The 17,161-nt window shown below is 48.6% G+C and overlaps 2 protein-coding genes across 2 annotated transcripts; one reads left to right on the top strand and one right to left on the bottom strand.

The window, feature by feature from the left end:
- The first annotated feature begins 1,322 nt into the window (after positions 1 to 1,322).
- rbp5 (retinol binding protein 1a, cellular) lies at positions 1,323 to 4,228 on the top strand. The gene is made up of 4 exons (XM_056286217.1): positions 1,323 to 1,872; positions 2,186 to 2,370; positions 2,833 to 2,934; positions 3,816 to 4,228. The coding sequence occupies exons 1-4, from the start codon at positions 1,797 to 1,799 to the stop codon at positions 3,867 to 3,869; spliced, it is 417 nt and encodes a 138-aa protein (XP_056142192.1). The 5' UTR covers positions 1,323 to 1,796; the 3' UTR covers positions 3,870 to 4,228.
- Positions 4,229 to 4,784: 556 nt separating this feature from the next.
- Positions 4,785 to 16,834, bottom strand: LOC130118311 (tumor necrosis factor receptor superfamily member 5). The gene is made up of 8 exons (XM_056286724.1): positions 16,451 to 16,834; positions 16,110 to 16,235; positions 15,870 to 16,010; positions 14,756 to 14,849; positions 13,933 to 14,009; positions 13,355 to 13,465; positions 5,799 to 5,918; positions 4,785 to 5,491 (listed from the first exon to the last, which is right to left on the bottom strand). Exons 1-8 carry the CDS (start codon positions 16,524 to 16,526, stop codon positions 5,298 to 5,300), a joined length of 939 nt encoding a protein of 312 aa, XP_056142699.1. The 5' UTR covers positions 16,527 to 16,834; the 3' UTR covers positions 4,785 to 5,297.
- Between the last annotated feature and the right edge of the window lie 327 nt (positions 16,835 to 17,161).

Genomic DNA, 17,161 nt, shown 5'->3' on the forward strand with positions numbered 1-17,161 from the left:
AGCAGGGCCACGCCTCAACCTCTCCTCCAGTCACCTGGCAAGCCTAATTATACTTACACCTGGTCAACCCATCCAGCGCTGTTTGTTCTCTCGACCCCCACCCTCCCACTCCCTCCCTCTCTTGCATTCATCCTCCTACCTCATCCCTCTCCCTACCCATCCCTCTTCACATCCATTCATCCCCCTACCCATCCTTCACCCCCCCTCCTCTTTTCAGGCACCATCTGTGGGGTACATAGTCGTCTTGGGAAAACCATCACTGAGACGGAAACCCCCGGAGTCTCCTTCTCCCCAGCCACCCTATGTCAAGATGTCCCAGACCGGCCTAACCAGACAACCTCCACATCCATCCCATCATTTATCCCCATCATCCAATACTTCCTTTCCTCATTAAACCTATGAGCTCACATCGTTGTGGCGTGGTCCCTGCTAGTGAGTTTTACTTTAGGATAACAGCTTCAAATCATTTTGATGGTACACGGACTTGGTGCCTCTTTCATTTGCACTCCGCGCCTCGAACGTCTGTTCTTGCACTGCATAATTTGGCAGGTACGATCTCCTGCGTGCCCTGTGCTGGCCTGGCGGCCTGTCCAGGGTGTCCCCCCGCCTGCTGTCCAATGACTGCTGGGATGGGCTCCAGCATCCCCGTGACCCTGAGAGCAGGATAAGCGGTTCAGACAATGGACGGATCTCCTGCACATGATATTTCTTTCCTAGGATGGCGACGCCATAACCCGGCCAACTCGGCCTCTGATTGGCTTACCCTGATATTCCCACCCTAACCAATCTCACGCCTCGTGTGACCAACCAACGAAGGCAACGAGTTCTAGCCAATTAATTAACTGATTAGCATTTGCAAGTTTGTCTGGCTCCCAGGCTAGCACAAATGGATTTAAGGAGTTTTCGGAGGCTTTCAAACCGCACAATCCCGCAATAATAACGCATTGACCCCCCCTCCCCCCAAATAAGTGAAACATTTCTCTGTGATGGATTTTCCAGCTCGGGCAAGTTTCAACGTCTCTGAAAACCGACTTTCACATCGTATTGACATGAATGGAAACGAATAGTCAGGAGTAAACGTAAAGTAGTAAATACGGGCTCAAACGTGCAGCAACAACGAAACAACAAGAACAAAAACACACCGGGATGAGCCTTTAAAACGACGCCGGTAGCGTCCGGGGGATGGGGGGATGTGAAGGACCGCCCTTTGACCCCCACTTTACCCTACTGAAAAACATTTGGAAAGATGAATGAGGAACCCCCCCCCCACCCACACACACACACGCCCTCCGCCTCCCACCGGCCTTCCCTCTCTCCCCTCCCCCCCCCGCCTTTCTCCTCCTCACACACGTCTTTTCTCCGGCAGGGCAGCGCGGTAGTTTGCGGCGGAACCGAGCAGCTTTTGGGGGATGCGGATTATGTCCCGTGTGCACGAATCCGGGGAGAGGAGTTGAATAAATAGGTTTCGCGCGGGCTCAGCGGGAGAGAGGAGGAGAGCGGACCGCGCCGACACTTGTTCGTTCCGGAACAGAGAACATTATACGTGCGCGTGTTGCTTGCGCGCGCGCGTTACCGTTGTTTCGAGTCGCAGTCTGGAACCCCCCCCTCCCCCTTCTTCTTTTTTTTTTGTTGTTGTTGAAAAAATTTAGCAGAAGTTACCCGAGTGAAATTGATATAGAACAAGGCGTCAGGTGGTCTGTTGGCATCGTATCGGGAACACCGGCGAGGCAAGAACGCAACAGTTTCGATTCGGTGGCATTTTCGTTGCCGGTTTTCTCCCGAGATTTGGGGGAAAAATGTCGAAACCCGATTACTCCGGGACATTTCATATGGTTTCCCAAGACAACATGGACGCCTACCTGGCAGCTTTGGGTGAGCAATCCTATATATCATATAGCAGTTAAGATTTCTGTGTCGCGTTAGTTTTTTTTTCTGCATAAATTAATTTTTTTCATAAACTGCGTTATTAACGTGCCTGTTACTCCGCACTTCGTGCCTGTTCGACGCCACGTCAGTGTAATGGAAACGGTAACAATGTATCCTTTGAATGACCCCGGGCGCGCAATACAGTGCACGCGCTCACCAGCACATAGGATGTGTGCGTGCGCGCGCGCGCATCGTGAAAGAAAGAGAAGTAAATGCTGATTAACTTTAATTCCAGTACCCTTTTTTTTGATTTTTTTAGATATTAATTTTGCCTTGAGGAAAATTGTGTGCCTGTTAAAGCCCACCAAGCAAATATCCCACGAGCCTGCCACGGGGGCCATGAAGATCCGAACCCTTACCACGTTCAAGAACTTCGACATGGACTTCACTATCGGGAAGGAATTCACCGAGGACCTGGGCCCTGTGGATGGGCGCGCATGTCAAGTAAGTGTGTGTGTGTGTGTGTGTGTGTGTGTGTGTGTGTGTGTGTGTGTGTGTGTGTGTGTGAATGTGTGTGTGTGTGCGTGCGTGCGCGTGCGTGCGTGCGTGTGACGTCTCCTCAGTCATTTCCCACCGTTGCGTGACTTGTTTGGGTGTGAACCAGAGGTTGATGATACTGCTCATAAAATTACCCTTACTTGTCATACAAGTTTCCTGTGCTTGGATCCTTGCCCAAACCTTCAAACAGAATGACAAGGAGGGGCAGGCAGATTGTGGTTAATTTGGACCGTCTAGAAAAGAAAAGTCCTCCCCTCCCCGCTGTGATTTTTGTGCAGTCACAATACCTTGCTTGTTTTTAGCACAGTACAAAATGTGTGTGTGCGTGCGTACACATCCAGAGACTCGGGGGGGGGGGGGGGGTTTGCAGCTGTGCACGCACTAATAAAAGCACGTCTCTTTCTGCAGACAACGGTCGACTGGGAAGGGGAAAAGCTGGTGTGCGTACAGCGGGGCGAGAAGGAGGGCAGAGGCTGGACACACTGGCTGGAAAACAATCTCTTACATCTGGTAAGGATGAGTGGCGGAGAAACAGAGGTGGGCGGCGGGGCGGGGGCGGGGGGGTGCGACACAAGGAAAGAGAACAGAACAGAACAGAACAGGGAAAGATGTTGGGAATCAGTGGTGTGCGCGAACATGCAAATCAGATAAAACGAACCGACTGTGTGGGAATCAATATGCATACGCCAAGCGGAGGTGAACATGCAAAGCAGATCATGAAGTAACCGTGTCGCTTTGACGGACAGTAAAATGTCTCGCCGGGCCGCACATGTCAGTCACAAACGACGGGGCCTGTCGGCGGGGACGGTAAAGACCGGAGAGACTCCAAAAAAACCCCTATCATTGTGGTGATTAGTTAAACAACCCCTGCCCCCTGATTAGCCTTTCAAACAAATGCTATTGTTCCACTAAACAGCTTTGGCAGGATCTCTAATGGCGTTGCTGCGGCGACGAGCACGGGCGAACGGGGGTCGTAAGAAATGCCAGCGAGGATCAGGCAAGGAGCAAGGTGGATTTTAGATGCTTACACAAGGTAGGAGAAAGGAGTAGAGACGGGGGAGAAAATGAGTGGGGCCTTTAAGAAGGGGCGAAGTAGGAGGAGGAGGAGGAGGAGCGAAGGAGGAGGAGGAGGAGGAGGAGAGGAGCAGATAAGGAGGCAGGATTACAGCAACAAAGGGCAGGGAGAGCGGGAGGGGGAGAAGGGTTTTGTGTTTTGGGTACAGCCACAGGTTTGAGAATCATTTGTTTCATTTCCTTTTGTGTCAGTCTACATGCCTTGCTTATGCAAAGTCTCCACTGACCCTCCCACCCCCACCCCCATATCTGACTGCCCTTTCCTCGACCCCCCCCCCGCCCCCACCCCCACCCTGGTTGTTCTTCTCACTCCACAGGAGATGAGAGTTCAAGATGTGGTCGCCAAGCAAGTTTTCAAGAAGGCCGAGTGAAGGAGCTAGAAAGGGGCCACGTGTGAGCTCTTTATTTATAATGGGACATTCCTCTAGGACTCAGTATAACGAGTCATAGTCTGTTTCCCTTTTTTGTGTTGTTGAAACTATCAAGAATATTCGCCTTACAGTGGACATGTAACGGATAAAACAATAAGACCCATGAATCGCATGTTCTCAGACTGATGTTTCTGTGGAGAGACGTTCAGCTCGGCATATCGCTGACCCACGGTTGGCCGATGGCACTAAACGTCAAATAGTGAGGGTAACCGTTGCGCAGCGGAGTTAACTTTGTAGACATTCCCAGCATAATTGCGCTGTCCTAGTGTGCGTTTTGACTAAATTGTTTTCATCTGTTGCTCGCCGCCGTGGAGCGTTCCCCTACGTTACGTCATTCTCCGGAGAGTTCTTTAGCTGGGACTCCCCCCTTTCTCTGTTGTGCGGTCTCTCCCGATGCAGTACGTGAGGAAGACATTCTTCATAGTGTTGCCTCCCTCTGCTCTTTGAATGCCGTCCAGCCTGAGGGCCAGGCATCGCCAGTCTGAAGCTATAATCCACCAGTGACAGCTAGGAATTTGGTGATGTCCACATGCCGCCCTCGCTCTTCTCGCGTCTTAAATTACATCCGGTTAAGAAGGCGCTGGGGGGAACAGAACAGTGTTGTGATTGCTACAACAGGAAATCGCAGCTAATCTATTGTTTAATCTAGAGAGATGCTTGGCATCGAGTCCTCAGGCTCTGTATGTTGACACGAGGAAGTTCGTCCACATTAGCAAGTGACCTTAAAGAAAGAAAGCAAGAAAGAAATCGGAAGGCGTTTTTTTAGCCTTCCGATGTAGCACGGCAAATGGCTCGTAAACGGAGGGAACGACCCAAGAAGTTTCTCTAGGTAACCACATCCAGTCAAGAGCCAAGCATACAGCGGTTTTTATTCGCAACCAGTCAAAACAATTTATTTCGGCGTTTGAAAATGCCTCCAGACAGTAGGGGTGGCGCTTAACAGTTGCAAATATACCATGGAGTGGAGGGTTGGAAGGAAAACCTGCACAGATCAGGCCCTCTACGAAACATGGTCCCTGAGGGGGGCCGACAAAAAGGGTTTGCAGCAACGAATGTAGCTGTTGCAGCACATCACCACCGGGGCGTCGACCGTCAAACATGCTATTTCGTTATTGTCCTCCAGGGGGCAGCAAACAACAGCTACCATAGGCGACAAAACAACTGTTAATAGTTCCCACGTGTGTATGATCTCCAACAGGGTCTGCGCTTTCGCTGGAGTGCTATTAGTTGAAAACCAGTTATAAATGGTGAGGCCGTGCATCTCCATGAGGAGAAGGAGGACAAGCCTTCACAGAGTCAAGTCTATGCTTTTACTTGGTGAATCCATTTAATATAGATTCGGTGTACAACATTTTACCAAGGAAGGGATTAGGTCCCACACCACTCATCCTCCTGTGGCTCTGAATGGATCCTGAAGGAGGTCCTGGAGCAGTTCGACGTGTTTCCGTCCTTGTGGCTGGATTCACCAACTGCATCTAAGCTTGGCAGTGGTGTTGTGGGTGGGCTGTTCTCCTCGTGGTCAGGGGTGCTGCAGCGAACAGCTACATCATCTGGGTCTGGGTCTGGGGGGGGGGGTGATGTTAAAATCAATATCACAATCCTTCATACCATAATGTGCTACATAATGTGCAATAATTGCACATGACAGGAGAGCGATATATGGGGAACGTCTTTCGAGGGGAAAAAAAGAAAGTAATGCCAGTCATTTTCTGGGTCCACAAAATCACCGCCCTGTGGGATTTACATTCGCGTATCACTTTGTGTTGTAGGTCTTCATTCGTTGTCGGAGGTGCATTTTAAGAGGCGTAAAAATTCAGATCAACTTAAACTGAATTAAAATTTTAAGTCATGTGATGTGGAAGTACTTACCCTGGTGAATGAGGGGCACCACGGATCTCTCCTTGCAGTGGCCATTCAAATATGGAAAAACTTGCTCCACTTGACATCTGTGAGTCACCGGGAGAAGCACCCCAGGAACACTGGAGGAGGCTGTCGGGCACAAGACACCAAACCACAGGGGAGTTTGTTGGATTTTTCACTTTTACTGATATTCACACGTGAGATGTGAGCTCATATCTTATGAATGCTTGGACCTTAAAGAGTCTGTATTTATCTGTCTTCTACCAATTTGCGAAAACTGGGAAACGGCACCATATCTGCTTTTTTTGCAGTGTTTTTTTCAGTTGGATGAGAAATAACTACTATTTCACACTACTGGCTAATGAAGCACGAAGCCTCTCACTACTACAGAAATGCAAATGGGACAAATTCTACATGGATGAGCATTATTAGGGGTCCTGTCAACACTACTACTACTTTCGGCTGCTCCCGTTAGGGGTCTCCACAGCAGATCATCCGTTTCCATCTCTTCCTGTCCTCTGCATCTTCCTCTGTCACACCAGCCACCTGCATGTCTTCCCTCACCACATCCATAAACCTCCTCTTTGGCCTTCCTCTTTCCCTCTCCCCTGGCAGCTCCATCTTCAGCATCCTTCTCCCAATATACCCAGCATCTCTCCTCCACACATGTCCAAACCATCTCAATCTTGCCTCTCTTGCTTCGTCTCCAAACCGTCCAACCTGAGCTGTCCCTCTAATATACTCGTTCCTAACCCTGTCCTTCTTCGTTACTCCCAACGAAAATCTTAGCATCTTCAACTCTGCCACCTCCAGCTCCTGTGAACACTACTGAACCTCACATTTCCTAAATGTTCCTCGTAGAAAACTATATAAGTAGGTTTGGATGGTATTCATACACACGATCTGGTCTTGCTGGAAAACCACTGAACCTCTGCCAAATCCACATTTCATCAAAGGGACACTAAAGTAGGAACAGCAATCATGTTCGTTACTGTTGTGAAACCTGCTGAAGTAATAAGTGGCCTCTCATCTCGTTAGTCGGTAATGTAAAATAGTTGTATTTGTCATTGTAATGTAAGAAAATGCAAATAATGTCCCAGCATTGGATACCAAAACCAAGGCCCGTCAATCAGAGAAGGTTGAATCAGTTCATCCGGATACAACGTTTCATCGCTCGACTCAGTGACTCACATCCCTCAGTTGAGTGATGAAACGTTGTGTGTCCAGATGAACTGATTCAACCTCCTCTGAGTTTCTTACCAGGATTGTTGAGCATGCATCAAGACAACGCCTGTCAAGTTTGGTTAAGAGTCATGTCTATTTGCTGAGTTGTCGGTTTAGTTAACCTTCATCGTGGGGCTTTCCCGATCAGACATGAAGCTGAGCTCACCGAAGAGCGGGGCCATTCAACCGCTAATGGTAAACAAGAGTCGGAGATAGACCGTTGAGGGGAGAAATGGGTTATCTTAAACCCTGCTGATGATCTGCTCTTTCTACGGTAATGCCTACACCTGCACTGAGGTTTTCAAACCCTTTCCTTCGCCAGCGAGCAGCGGATATGGAAGGCAGCGGTACAGAGTTGACAGGTGTCAGATGATATCCCGTCAAACTGAATTGCTGACCTTATAAGTCAATGTCAGTCACTTTTTTGATGAGTACGAGCCGAATGCCGTAATTGTAAATATTCCCCTTTTAAGCAACATCTGATAGAAAATGTCCCTCCTAACACTGTTGTAACCTATGGCAACGATTCCTCCTTGATACACACGCCTTAGTTTGGTCAAACTAACAGTGTGGTTTCTGAATGGGGCCCTCCGGTCTCTCTTGGCCAATTCTAGTAAATCCATTCATTTCTGTGGTAAAGAAATACCGAAAGGTAAACATCAGCACGGGGATTAAAGGCGATGTAACATCACCCACATTTTTCAGTGACGCAAGTTCTTATCTGGTGTTTCTCACGATGAGCTGGCTGCTTGTGAAGTGTGTGTGTCACATTATGCAGAATAACTGTGTCACACTGGGTGAGAGAGGATGTGGTTTCTCCCCTGTCTTCCAAAGAGGCCCCAATATGTGAACTGACTGCTGAAGGGAAACGCTCACTGAGCTACTTTACAGTGTCAAACACGTTCTTGCATGAAGAAATCTGAACAGTAAAAGCGAAACTTTTATCTCATTTGTGCACTGGAAGTTTCACAATTTTGTCCTTTATGCATGCTCAACAATCCAGGTAAGGAAATCACAGAAAGTTGAATTGGTTCATCTGGCCACACGTTTATTCAGAGTGAAATGCTTCATCACTCCTCTGTGTGATGATGACTTCAGTCTCAACTGACCGCAGGTATCCCCACCCTTGTGAATGACACAGTGGCATAACAACCAAAACCAGTGATCGGTATCGTATGCAAATTGCCGTGACCTTAACTAGAGTTTTAATGGCAATGTGTCCTATTCACAGAGGATTGGGGAATAGTTGCAATCACAGCATTGTAAGATGGTGACAGATGTACTCTTAGCCCCCCCCCCCCTTTCGGTTCAGGGATGGTCGTTCCCTCTTCACATAGATGGCCTCTTTGACTCCCCATTCAAACCAGTGTTCCTCCCTATCAAGGATGTGCACAACCCCATCCTTAAAAGAGTGGCCACTGGCCTGCAGATGGGTGTAGACTGGGAGTCCTGGCCTGACATGTTAGCTCCTCTGTGTTGTGCCATTCTCTTGGCCAGCGACTGTTTAGTTTCCCCAATGTACAAGTCCATTTGCAGTCAGTTGAGACCGAAGAAATCATTTAGATGAATGATGTCTTTTTAAAAATAATTTTTTTTCTAGTTTATCCCCTTATCCCACCCGATTAACCCAATGGCATATGGCCAGAACTCTTGTCGAACAACTCCCCTGGCTCACGTTTCCACAGGAAGGAGCTAGTCGTAACACCAGCTTCCTTCAAACTCGTGTCGCTGCTCTCGCTAGTTTACACGATGAAGCCTTGCATGGATCGCATCACCTTCAGGCCGCGAAGGAGACGTAGGGAGGATGGTTCCGGTTGCTTAGCTGCGGGTGCCCGGATGGGCCAGAGGGGGCGCTGGAGAACGACGAGTCCCCCAACACTACACCGATCTACACCCACTATCCCTCGGGTAAGGGTGGCCTAGTGAAGGCCTTACCCCGGGGATGCTCCGGCCGTGACCGGTTACGGCGAGTCTGGGATACGAACCTCCCAGCCACCTGACGAGCGGGTTGCCAGAACGGCGGTTTGCTCCGCTCGGCCATCAGAGCGGCCTGATGAATGATGTCTTGATGCCTGCTCAATAATCCAGGTTAGGGAATCAAAGCAGGTTTAACCAGTTCTTCTGGACACAACGCTTATTGACAGATAGGTTTCATCACTTATCAGCCGGGATAGGCTCCAGCATCCCGTGACTCCAACTGGGATAAGCGGCTTGGACAATGGATGGATGGATGGACGTTTCATCACTCAACTAAGCGGGATCTTCAGACGGAAGTTGACAGACCGAAGATGTCAACTTATTTGAGTGTTGAAACATTATCAATACACGTGCTCAGATGAACTGATTCATCTTTCTGTGATCAAGTTTCCAGTGCACATGCTGTTAGTTATTTGACGTAGTTGGACCAGGTTTCATTTCGTCTCGTGTGCCTTTGATGCCCGCAGAGGAAATCGTGGGACGATGGTATGTGTATGAGAAAGGTACGCAATGGCCTTCTTCCTCTCTGACATAAAAGCAGATTGCGTCTGACATTGGCGTCTCGCACTACACATGTTGTCGGTGTGTCGGAGTGTTTTGAAACTCGGGGGATGTTCTTGGCCCCTGCAGAAATGTTTTGCATATTCTGTATGTGCAGCGTTCCAGGAAGTATTCACTCCGCCACTGACTAATTCTTTTTAAAAACATTTTTTTTAGGGAGAAACACTGGTTTGAACAGGGAGTCAAAGAGGCCATCTATGTGAACAACCATCCCTGAACTGAGGTGGGGGCATCCTTGAACCGGGGGGGGGGGGTCCCTTGGTCCCTCGGTTCCTCTTCACATAGATGGCCTCTTTGACTCCCTGCTCCAACCAGTGTTCGTCCCTATCAAGGATGTGCACATCCTCACCCCATACCCATGAAAGAGTGGCCACTGGCCTGTAGATGGGTGTACACTTCGGCGTCTACACCCATCCGGGGTGGGGGCGGGGGCGGGCTAAGAGTTCATCTGTCACCATTCTACAATGTTGTGATTGCATCTATTCCCAAATCCTCTGTGAATAGCACACATTGCCATTGAAAAGTCACAGCAACTTGCATATGAAACCGATCGTTGTGCCACTGTGTTGTTTATAAGGGTGGGGATACCTGCAGTCAGTTTAGACTGAAGAGGTCACCTAGATGAGCGATAAAACGCTTCTGCCAATAAGCGTGTCCAGGTGAACTGATTCCTCTTACCTGGATTATTGAGCATGCATAAAGACTTTTTTTTTTTTGCTGTGTTGAAACGTCACATTACACATATTTGAATGGGACTTTCAGCTGCTACAAAGCAATTCTCTAGAATGTCATAATGAACTAAAATATTTAGATGTCTTCAGAATTTCATCAAAAGTAACAATTGCCAATTTTCATGACTGCACAATAGATATCGCCAGCTTTGTGAGGAGTCACAGCTGAAACAGCAGGTCGGATCAGTCCTGCCGTCACGAAGACAAATTAATTAACTGCCCACTGAATTTCAAGATGAAGTCACAAATTGGGAGAAGTTTATAAAAAGATTGGCAAGGCTTTGAACCTTCCTATAGGAGCGCAGTTAAACCCACTGCAACAAAATGGAAACAATACGGCACAAACCGAGTGTCTGGTTTGTGCCGTATTTTCTTCATCCAAGATTAGACCACCCTACCCATCTGAACAACCAGACAAATGAAGGCAATTGTCAGAGAAGTGGCCCAGAGACCAGCTACAGTGCTCGTAGTGTTGCAGGATGTCTTGATGCATGCTCAGTAATCCAGGTGAGGAAATCCCAGAAAGCTGAATCAGTTCATCTGGACTCAACGTTTAGTGGGAGAAACATTTCTTCACCAAACATTCTCCCGCTAAACGTTGTGTCCAGATGAACTGGTTCAACTTTCTGGGATAGTGTTGCAGAGCTCATTGGGTGATATGGGAGAAACTGTCCAGAGTGGATGGTCACTGTGCAGCACCAGGGGATGGACCACAGCTTCTACTGACTGCCTCAGTCAAAAGTAAAGGCATGAGTATCTGATCAAATGCTGGATGTCATGTGGATGAGATCCTCTGGAAGAGTGTTTTGTTGTCTGATGAGACTCAAGTTGAGCTCTCCAGCTATTTCAGTGCAATAGAAATTAGGAGGTATTCCAGGAAAAAAAATTGCGATTACATTCAAGGGGGTGCGAGAACTTATTGAAGGCACTCTAGTTCAATCAGGAGAGACACAACTTGATCTGTAGTCATTACTAGAAAATCAAAATGGCGCATGGATCAAATTTCGGTATAAACCTAGTCCTGGGCCACGAATTTATGTGGAATAAAGTTTCTACAAATTTAAGGCATGGCTATGACCCTAAGGGACATAAATAGAGGGCCATGACACTAGTGGTGGCAGGGCAATAGCGGAGCAAAGAGCTGTGGGGCAATGACATAGATGAATGGATATCTATGGCTGATGGAAAGATCATGTGGTGAACAGGTGACTGCAGCTGATTTCTTTTTTGGGGGTGGGGGCAAAAAATAAGTAAAGGCTCTCCTGACAGAGCTTTCCCTGACAACCTCATTATGTAAGCAATATATATATATAGATATATATATCTATCTATATATAGATAGATAGATAGATAGATAGATAGATAGATAGATAGATAGATAGATAGATAGATAGATAGATAGATACAGTGCATCCGGAAAGTATTCACACCCCTTCACTTTCCCCACATTTTGTTATGTTACAGCCTTATTCCAAAATGGATTAAATTCCTTTTTTTCCCTCATCAATCTACACACAATACCCCATAATGACAAAGTGAAAAAGGTTTTGCAGAAATTTTTGCAAATGTATTAAAAATAAAAAACTGAAATATTGCATGTACATAAGTATTCAAACCCTTTACTATGACACTCAAAATTGAGCTCAGGTTCATCCTGTTTCCATTGATCATCCTTGAGATGTTTCTACATCTTGATTGGAGTCCACCCGTAGTAAATTCAACTGATTGGACATGATTTGGAAAGGCACACACCTGTCTATATAAGGTCCCACTGTTGACAGTGCATGTCAGAGCAGAAACCAAGCCATGAAGTCAAAGGAATTGTCTGTGGCCCTCCGAGACAGGATTGTATCGAGGCACAGATCTGGGGAAGGGTACAAAAAATGTCTACAGCTTTGAAGGTCCCGAAGAGCACAGTGGTCTCCGTCACTTGTAAATGGAAGACGTTTGGATCCACCAGGACTCTTCCTAGAGCTGGCCGCCCAGCCAAACTGAGTAATCGGGGGAGAAGGGCCTTGGTCAGAGAGGTGACCAAGAACCCGATGGTCACTCTGACAGAGCTCCAGCGTTCCTCTGTGGAGATGGGAGAACCTTCCAGAAGGACAACCATCTCTGCAGCACTCCACCAATCAGGCCTTTATGGTAGAGTGGCCAGACGGAAGCCTCTGCTCAGTAAAAGGCACATGACAGCCCGCTAGGAGTTTGCCAGAAAGCACCTAAAGGACTCTCAGACCATGAGAAACAAGATTCTCTGGTCTGATGAAACCACGATTGAACTCTTTGGCCTGAATGCCAAACGTCACGGCTGGAGGAAACCAGGCACCTCTCATCACCTTGCTAATACCATCCCTACAGTGAAGCATGGTGGTGGCAGCATCATGCTGTGGGGAGGTTTTTCAGCGGCAGCAACTGGGAGACTAGTCAGGATCGAGGGAAAGATGAATGAGGCAAAGTACAGAGATCCTTGATGAAAACCTGCTCCAGAGTGCTCAGGACCTCAGACTGGGGTGAAGGTTTACCTTTCAGCACGACAACGACCCTAAGCACACAGCCAAGACAACGAAGGAGTGGCTTCGGGACAAGTCTGTGAATATCCTTGAGTGGCCCAGCCAGAGCCCAGACTTGAACCCCATTGAACATCTCTGGAAAGACCTGACAATAGCTGTGCAGCGACGCTCCCCATCTAACCTTACAGAGCTCGAGAGGATCTGCAGAGAAGAATGGGAGAAATACCCCAAATATAGGTGTGCCAAGCTTGTAGCTTCGTACCCAATAAGACTTGAGGCTGTAATCGCTGCCAAGGGTGCCTCAACCAAGTACTGAGTAAAGGGTGTGAATACTTATGGACATGCAATATTTCAGTTTTTTATTTTCAATAAATTTGCAAAAATTTCTACAAAACCTTTTTCGCTTTGCCATTATGGGGTATTGTATGTAGATTGATGAGGAAAAAAAAGGAATTAAATCCATTTTGGAATAAGGCTGTAACATAACACAATGTGGGGAAAGTGAAGGGGTGTGAATACTTCCCGGATGCACTGTAGATAGAGACAGAGAACGCAAAGGACCCACCTGTTCTATAGGACCTGCGTTTTGCCCTCCTGTAGATTAAGCACAGCAGGAAGATGAGTATGGACAAGGCCAGTCCTGACCATAGGGCTGTAGGTAACATCCAATGGCACTCTGTGAGAGAGCGGGACGGAGGAAGAGAGAGAGGGAGTGGAGAGTTTGGGAAATAGATAGTGTCTCACAATAAATACATATTCTCAAAAATCCAACTTCCCCCATATTGGAGGAACCGCTGAGACAGCAACATTTTGACTCTGCAAGCTCAGTAAATTTTACTCCTGAAAAAATAAAGTTAAAAAAAAATGAGCTGCTTGAATGTTGGAATGTGTGAGAAAGCTCAGTACCGACACTCTACTAAAACCGTTGCCCTATCATGACAATATAATACGGAGTACTCTTCTATTCTGTTCTGTTCTATTCTATCCTTTCACCCATTCAGACCGTGTGAAATGGCATCAGGCCATCCTTTCAAAAGCCAAAATATCTTCAAATATTAAAATGTGTGACACACTACGAAGTCGGGCATCGCACATGATACCTACGGCGTAACTACGAAGTCGGGCATCGCACATGATACCTACGGCGTATAAAGGGACCACACACAGCATCGGCGCTTGCAGTCCCAGGAGTTTTCAGCTCCCTCCCAAGGTCCTTGCAGCTGAAATGTACAAACACGTCAACATGGGGTTATAAACCTAGCACAAAAAGTAAGGAAATTTGTGTTTGGTAGATTATTTCTTGCTGTAACAATGCTTCTTGGCAATAAATCTTATATCGGGCACCTGCTTGTCAGCACCTGGGGTACCAGAAGCTCAAAACAAGAGGCAACAGCAACAGCAAAATAAGCTGTATGGCATCGGCGGAGAAGATTTGGCAAATGTTTCATGGGCGCGGCCCACATACTCGGCTCCGCCGCTCATCCCACAAATGCACGTTCCTCACAAATGTGGCCCCATTTAAAAGGGGAATAAACAGGCTTTCCAACGGTAGAAGATTTATTGCCAAGAAGCACTGTTACAACAAAGAAATAATCTACCAAACACACATTTCCTTACTTTTTTTGTGCTAAGTAAGTATATATATATGCCATAAACTAGTTGGGAAGAAGATACGACGTCTCTCAAATGAACTAGTTTGTGCTTTTCAGACCAATCAAATCAAAAGAAAAACACCTAAGTAGACAGTTTTTGATGCATGCTCAGTAATCCAGGTAAGAAAATCAAAGAAGGTGGAATCAGTTCATCTGGATACGTTGTATCCAGATGAACTGATTCCACCTTCTTTGACCTAGTTAGCAACCTAGTGGCAGACTCCCGAGTGAAAGAAGAAGAAAAAATGTATTCAAACAAGTCTGAGACGGATAGAGACACGGAAACAAGACACGGTTACGGTGTGCAAGCTGACCTGCTGTGTCTGAGACAGGGCGAATGGTAGTCCGACACGTTGCTGTAGGTCCCAGCTTGACACGAAGCGCAGACCACGTCCTCCATTTTGGTGGCTGGACAGGGGAACGAAGTGCCAAGTTACTTTGTATTCTAGGTCTGGGGCAAGCTTTGAAAAACCATCACTGGATGAATACATCCATCCATCCATCCATCCATCCATCCTTTATCCGAACTGCTTATCCCGCTCTCAGGGTCGCGGGGATGCTGCAGCCTTTCCCAGCAGTCATTGGGTGGGAGGTGGGAGAGACGTTGGACAGGCCGCTAGGCCGTCACACAGGGCCCACACACACACACTCATACCTAGGGGCAATTTAGTAAGGCCGGTTCAGCTGACCTACATGTCTTTGGACTGTGGGAGGAAACCGGAGCCCCCGGAGGAAACCCACGCAGACACTGGGGGAGAACATGCAAACTCCACACAGAGGACGACCCGGGACGACCCACCAAGGTTGGACTACCCCGGGGCTCGAACCCAGGACCTCCCTGCTGCAAGGCGACTGCGCTAATCCACTGCGCCACCGTGCCGCCCTTGGATGAATACAGATAAATATTATTGCAGTTTTTTTTTGGGGGGGGGGTTCCCCCTTTTTCTCCCCAATTGTACCTGGCCAATCACGCTGCTCTCCGAGGCCATCCCAGTCGCTGCTCCACCCTCCCTCTGCCGATCCTGGGAGAGTTGCAGACTACCACATGCCTCCTCCGACACATGTGGAGTCTCGCCAGGGGGGATGTAAGCGCGTGGGAGGATCATGCCATTCCCCCCCAGTTCCCTGTCCCTCCCGAACAGGCGCCCCGACCGGCCAGAGGAGGCGCTAGTGCAGCGACCGGGACACACACCCACAGCCGGCTTCCCACCCGCAGCCAATTGTAGGGACGCCCGCAGTTTATATTGTAACGTGCGTGGATAAGAAGACACGCTGGCCGCTGGCTCGCGGGTCTGATCCTTTAGTCGAGCGGTTAGCGATGTCTCCTGCGGTGCGGACGACACGGGTTCGCCTCCCGGCCGCGGCACTTCCTGTGGTTGCGTCGTCCCCCCCCCCGAATTCGCTACAATATTTCCTACTGGAACTCACCGTTGACCGTGACCCCTTCACCCACGGAGCAGTGGGTCACAGGGTTGCAGTGCCGACAGCTTGAGTCGCTGCAGTAATATCCACTGTTGCATTCACACCGCCGGTTCCCATCGGCTGAACACTCTTTCACTGTCCGCTGGTCTGTGTGGGGGGGAGGGGGGGGAGAGGGGCTATTTACGTGTGTGAGCGTACATAAGTGTTCATGTGTGTGCAGTGCAGGATGGGGAGTGTGCGACCTACTGGAATAGCAGACCATGCACTGCAGACAACTGCGCATGTAATTTCTGGTGTCGGTGTAGGTCTCGTGCTGACAGACATCGCATTCAGTCATCTTAGTGTCATCGCAGTCTTTGCGGACATATTTTCCTGTTATAGGGGTGTGAAGAGAGAGAGAGAGAGAGAGAGAGAGAGAGAGAGAGATGTCATACGGATCACATTAGAAAATAAGCATTTCGTCCCTGCCCCCCCTGCCCTCTCCACCGAAACCTTCTGCTGCGCGTGCAAGCACGAAGCGAAGCCGTGCTGGTGAAGCGGGGCGACATCAGCCGAGCACGAGCGGCACAGTGACGTTTCAGACTCACCTGGCGGGCAGCCAGGGCAGCACCTGGTCCCGTCCGCGGACAGGTACGTCTCGCCATTACAAGTCACCTGGGCCATCCGTAGCTCGCGCGCGCGCGCGCGCTGTCTCCGGCTCGCGAGAGAAGTCCGTCCGCCTCGGAGGATGGAGGCTCGCCGCCTCCGCCGTGCTCCTCTCCCTTTACACCGACCCACAAGCGACAAGTTAGCTGTGGAAGGGATTTTAGTTCTTCACCGTCGATGAGCAAATGTTAAAATCTCCCTTCTTCTGGTCTGCCTTCTCCTCTCGTGTAGTTTTCGGTTCTGCCCCTCACCAGAACCAGTCAACACCTGAAGTTATTCTCTCATTGTTCTCTCTCTCTCTCTCTGTCTCTCTGTCTCTCTGTCTCTCTCTCTCTCTCTTTCTCTCTCTCTCTCTCTCTCTCTCTCTCTCTCTCTCTCTCTCTCTCTCTCTCTCTCTCTCTCTCTCTCTCTCTATCTCTCTCTCTCTCTCTCTCTCTCTCTCTCTCTCTCTCGCTCTCTCTGTCTCTCTCGCTCTGCTCCCACTGTATGACTGATTATACGCTTATCTCTTTTGGCTTTTCTCTGCAAAGTGGGAAACCCCCCATTTCCTCTACGATACAGTTTTCCCCCCTCCCCCCCTCCTCTCTCTCTCTCAATCGATCTTGGTTCTGTGGTGGAAGCTGAGCTCTTCATTGTGCATGCTAATGTAAAGG

This window comes from Lampris incognitus, chromosome 9, assembly GCF_029633865.1.
Source record: "Lampris incognitus isolate fLamInc1 chromosome 9, fLamInc1.hap2, whole genome shotgun sequence".
NCBI classification, from domain to species: Eukaryota; Metazoa; Chordata; class Actinopteri; order Lampriformes; family Lampridae; genus Lampris; species Lampris incognitus.

Excerpts from the sequence above, each read along its gene's own strand:
- rbp5 (XM_056286217.1), top strand. The coding sequence starts at position 1,797 with ATGTCGAAACCCGATTACTCCGGGACATTTCATATGGTTTCCCAAGAC. Across the intron at positions 1,873-2,185 it reads CGCCTACCTGGCAGCTTTGG|ATATTAATTTTGCCTTGAGG; the intron begins GTGAGCAATCCT and ends TGATTTTTTTAG. Across the intron at positions 2,935-3,815 it reads AAAACAATCTCTTACATCTG|GAGATGAGAGTTCAAGATGT; the intron begins GTAAGGATGAGT and ends CTCACTCCACAG.
- LOC130118311 (XM_056286724.1), bottom strand. The coding sequence starts at position 16,526 with ATGGCCCAGGTGACTTGTAATGGCGAGACGTACCTGTCCGCGGACGGG. Across the intron at positions 16,236-16,450 it reads CTGCCCTGGCTGCCCGCCAG|GAAAATATGTCCGCAAAGAC; the intron begins GTGAGTCTGAAA and ends CCCCTATAACAG. Across the intron at positions 5,919-13,354 it reads ACGCAGGTCCTATAGAACAG|CCTCCTCCAGTGTTCCTGGG; the intron begins GTGGGTCCTTTG and ends TGTGCCCGACAG.